The sequence below is a fragment of the Oryzias latipes genome, chromosome 14 (assembly GCF_002234675.1).
Source record: "Oryzias latipes chromosome 14, ASM223467v1".
In the NCBI taxonomy this organism is placed as follows: domain Eukaryota; kingdom Metazoa; phylum Chordata; class Actinopteri; order Beloniformes; family Adrianichthyidae; genus Oryzias; species Oryzias latipes.
This window is the reverse complement of record NC_019872.2, coordinates 2,529,282-2,534,348: the sequence shown is the minus strand read 5'-3', so window position 1 is coordinate 2,534,348 and position 5,067 is coordinate 2,529,282. Positions and strand designations below refer to the sequence as shown.

At 36.6% G+C, this 5,067-nt stretch overlaps 1 protein-coding gene across 1 annotated transcript; it reads left to right on the top strand.

Moving 5' to 3' along the window:
* Positions 1-393: 393 nt before the first annotated feature.
* On the top strand, positions 394-4,328 carry LOC105355548. Its single transcript, XM_011483111.3, has 4 exons — positions 394-1,699; positions 1,915-2,035; positions 2,624-2,720; positions 2,913-4,328. The coding sequence occupies exons 1-4, from the start codon at positions 891-893 to the stop codon at positions 4,094-4,096; spliced, it is 2,211 nt and encodes a 736-aa protein (XP_011481413.2). The 5' UTR covers positions 394-890; the 3' UTR covers positions 4,097-4,328.
* The last annotated feature ends 739 nt before the right edge of the window (positions 4,329-5,067 follow it).

Below are 5,067 nucleotides of genomic sequence, written 5' to 3'. Positions count from 1 at the left end.
TGCTATCGCGAAGTGCGTTGTAAAAGTAATAACCGCACACTTCGAAGGCCATTAACCCGCTTATACCATGGTCACTTACAAAAGCAATACATATTAACCAGTTTTTAGTCCTTAAATGTTTTTTTCGCGATTTGGATCGCTTTTCTCACAAAATGTTATCACGCCGCATAACATATAGTCCGTGGCGCAGCACCACCACTGCAGTCAGATTCTGTGATATATATATATATATATATATATATATATATATATATATATATATATATATATATATATATATATATATATATATATATGCTGATCATCTAGATGGGTTGAATAAAGCATCAGATCAGAGAAAAAGTTCTACTCTTTCTGCTTGTTTTTGTCCAAATGATGAAGCAAAAGGTTATTTCAAAAAGCCGGCGCAGTGATACAATAATTTAAGCTAGGTGACCGGAACTTCTTTTTTCCCCGTGGGGTTGTTAAGTTTTAATGCACATCCAGCAGCCGATCAGAATCGAGTATTCAACCAGACCATGGTATAAGACATGCTTATACATTATTTGTAATTTATGTCAAGGCTGTGAATGGTTTATGTACCATTTGTAGTAGTTTGTTAAATCTGGTCTGGGATCTTCTTCTTTATTTCTTTTGATCAGTGCCCCATTGACCACATTGATCAAAGCTCACTGCTCAAAGATGCAGATGAAAATAAAATTTACTAGTAGTGCATTTTATTAAAATACATTTATTTACTTTTTATAGGTCATGCTTGGTGTACTTTGTGTAAATGTGTTGTCAACTATGGATCCAGTGGCAAGAAGAGGCTCCATGAGCATGCAGACAGTGGGTCTCACAAAAAAAAGCGAGCAGCACAGCAGAATCAGACCAAGTTGCCGTCATCCTTCATGTCTCCAAGCACTTCTCAATCAGAGTGCCACTTCCCTTATGGTGCTGCGTCAAATGTAAAGCATGATGATGTCAGGTGTGCCAAGTCTGCAGAGGAACCCCCAGAAGTTAGCATGGTAGACAGAAGATCCCATGCCGAAGGCAGGACGCTGGCGTTTCTGGCAGAGCAGGGTTTACCACTAAGACTAGTACCTCACCTGATCTCCTATGCTAAGGAAATGGCTAGGGATAGTCAAGTCCTGAGCACACTGCATATGGAAAGAACAACAGCCTCATACAAGTTGCGGGAGGGCCTTGGTCAGGCCTTACACGACACACTCGTTAAGAAGTTAACTGTTACCTTTTTCTCTATTAACTCTGATGAATGCACAAGCACGGCAAATGAAAAGGTTTTCAGTGTGCTTGTGTGTTTCTTTGATGAGTCTAAAGGGGAGTCTGTCACAGAGCCACTCCTGTCGGCACCCATTAAACGTGCCACAGCCAAAATAGTGACTGATGTCGTCACCAAAAAGTTCACTGAAGAGAACATCCCTCTCGCAAACTTGATATCAAGCCTCTCAGATTCAGCAAACTACATGAGAGGCAAAATATCAGGTTTTGAAACCCAGCTTCGTAGCCTTGCACCCCATCTTCTAGACATCGATGGAGATGTGTGTCATCATGTGCACAACATTGTTAAAAAATTTTGTGCACCCTTTGGGAGAGAAGTGGAGCGCTTGTGTGATGATATGTACACAGAATTCAAGTTTGGCCCAGATGTGCGAGAATATGCACAAGACATCTCCTCAATCTTGGATATTCATTACAGGTAAAGATAAAAAATAGAACAATAAATTGATTAAAGACTTGAATAAGTTTGACTTCTTTAAATCTTAATCAATCAATTACTCTATTAGACTTTGTCCTGAATCTGAAAAAATATATCCTGAAAAGTTGAAAAGTTTGTGTCAGGCATATTAAATACTTTATTTGATTATCTGTTTCTTATTTGATCACTTATTTTGATTATCTCTCACATTTCAGGACACCTCTACAAAGAGTGCCCCATAGGTGGCTGTCAGTGTTTGACACCTGTGCTGTCATTGTGGACCTTATGCCTGTTGTCACTGTCTTGTATTATCCCTTTGTGTCCAAAGACCTTCAGGTGAGCAATATTATGATCATGATTTTTTGTGTTTACATTGTTACTGTTGAAATTATTTGTCTGTTCTTGTTGCCATTAAAAGTTATTATAAACTTAATCAGATTTTTACAATAGTTGAAATTGTTGATGTCATTGTTGCTGGATTAATGTTACCTGAAATTAATTATTTGAATTACTATTCATAAGAATGATTACATGCATGAATCACTTTAAATGTATGAATTTTATGTTACTAATTTCAAGTTGGTTAATGTATATAATTTTTACAGAATAATTTGAATGTTAGTGCAACATGATGGAATGATGGCATGGAAAGATATAAAGTAACTAGATATTTAGGAATAGATCTAAAAGATTACATACAAATTTATTAGTCACTTTTTCTTCAATGATGAACCAAATAGTGTATCTCTCTAAAACTAAAATGGTTCAGTATGCAAGTATTAGAACTAACACAGACTGATTGCCTGTAAACAGAGAAGCATGAGAAAGGAATTAATGCATGAGCATGGTTAGTATAATTTGATCTTTAGAAGTTGATCCAACACAGTAGAACAAAACATTTATCCATACATTTGCATATTACAGGGTGCCTACGAAGAAGTTGTAGACAATCTGCTGGAGAAATGCACAGACCGATCCAAGAAAACCATTAAGGAAATACAACGGCAGTTTAAGCTAAAAGGTATTGTATAAGTGTAAATTTTATGGGGTTTTTTTCAGGACAGCTGATATTTTTTCCTTTGGGCAGTTAATATAAGTTAACCCTAAGATGTTTCAAAATACTCCACCAGTGAACTAGAGTAGATTTTGGTTTATTTCATAAAACCCTTAGGCAATTATGAAATTTACAAACTTAATAAACTTTCTGTTAAAGGATCAACATCTGAAGGAAAGGACCGAAAGGAAAGGATTGTAGAACGTTTGTTCTACCAGCGTGATAAGACTGACGTTCATCTATCATTCTACATGGAATGTCTTCCCATCTTTAAGTCTTTTGTCCTCATCTTTCAAAAAGCAGAGCCAATGGTGCATACTCTCCACGATGAGCTGAGGAATCTCACAGACACCTTCTTGGCTTGCTTTGTAAAGCGAGACAAAGTGAAGAAAATGAAAAGCTCAGATCTGAAGAAGCTTGATCTGCATGACACCTCCATTATGAGACCTACAAAAGACATTTATGTAGGATCTGAAACTGAAAAGCTTCTGAACAAAATTGAGGAAAAAGTTGGTCCAGCCATGGAAATGTTGTCGACACTTCCTGTCAGTGTTCCAGGATCTTCTAGAGTTACTTTTCCTGAACAGTTCAGGAATAAAGCATTAGAGGCTTACCAGTCTGCAGGAAAGATGCTCCTCAGTAAATTTCCGATTGCCAACAGTTTACTGCGCAGGCTCTCAGCTCTGGATCCCCGTGTTCTGGGGAATGACAGTGCTTGCAAAGCAATGCAGCGACTTAAGTTGAACTTTCCTACAGTGATAAAAGAAGAGGATTACAATCCGTATGATTTGGAATGTTCAAGGATCAATGTGGCTAACGACCTGCCCCCAGTTGGAGACACATTTCGTTTAGATCACTGGTGGTGGCAGGTGATGAAGAAAGGGCAGTATCCATATCTCTCCAAAGTTGTTAAGGCTGCTCTTAGCATTTTCACAGGACCCAAAATTGAGTCCTCATTCAGTGGTCTCAATGACATTGTCGACAAAAAGTCAAACAGATTACATGTTGAGACCTATCATGCATATATGCAGGTGAGGTACAGTTTAAAGTCAAAGAATGCGTCGGCGCTGGATGTGTACCATCGGCAGGACAATCGGAAGTCCCCTGTGGACAGAATCCAGTGCCACTACCTTCAGACAGCTCACGGACGATACAAGAGAAAAATGGTAAAGAGACAAGAAGAGCAAGAAGAAAGGAGAAGAGCAATGGGGGTGGAGTCTAGTAAATCCACACAAAAAAAACAAGTGAACGATGTCCACCAGAAGGCCAAACAGATAAAGAGGAAAATCCTCAGCCAGTCTAAAAGAAGAGCACCAGTTTCAAAGAAACCGCGAAAAGTGTAAACTGGCCTCTGTGTACAGTGTACAGTTCATGTACAGTTCATTGCTTTTCTATAGTTCAATAAAGAAATGCATGTAAGCAGTTTTCTTATTTTGAATACATTTCTCAATCTATTTGTATTTCCTAATTACCATGATTTAGTTCAGTTTTGCTCAGATTACTAAGTATTTGTGTTTAAGAATTGATATATTATTTATGTTATAGAAAGAAAGTTTAAAGCAGATCCCATATTTTGATGTAATTATAGTTTGAGAAAACAGTGCAAGTGGATGTTGTACATCAGTCATTTCTAAAGCAGAAATAATGTATAAATAACTGAGGTATTTTCATAGAATATCATAGTTACTGGTGTTCTTTTTGCCATTTGGGGCTTTGATGTTACTATATTTTAGCAATTGTATGTTTTGCAGCTTTAAGGAAAAGCTTAGATTGTAGGATTGTGTTACTTTTTGCAATTATCCAAATTCTTTTTTAAGACCAGCAAGTCCTTAATGGTAAGTCAAACTAGGGGTTTGAATGACAAATCATGATGCTCCAATTAGTCTTAGTTTCTTGATTAAGAAGTGAATAACTAGCTCCCAGAATGCATCTAAGACCATGTATTTTTCAAAACTTTTTCTCCGCGCGCGCCATATCGCTAAAAAAAAGTTCAGGGATTTTTTCCTTGCCTGACTTTCATCACTGATATATATATATATATATATATATATATAAATAACTTGTCCAATTTTGCCAACTTAAATGAATTACTTGGTAACAAGTAATTGAGTATATTGAGAATTGAGAATAATTGTTAATACAACTCAAATTTACATATTTATTTAACTAAATGTCATATTACTCCAATTCAAGTAATTTTTTTTTCCATCGTAATGAATTAAAATTCTTGAACTCTCAAATGTCTAAGTTTGAGCCAGCAGATCCTCATTTTTATAACAATAAAAAGAACAAAACTGTATGTGCTGCGTGCGTT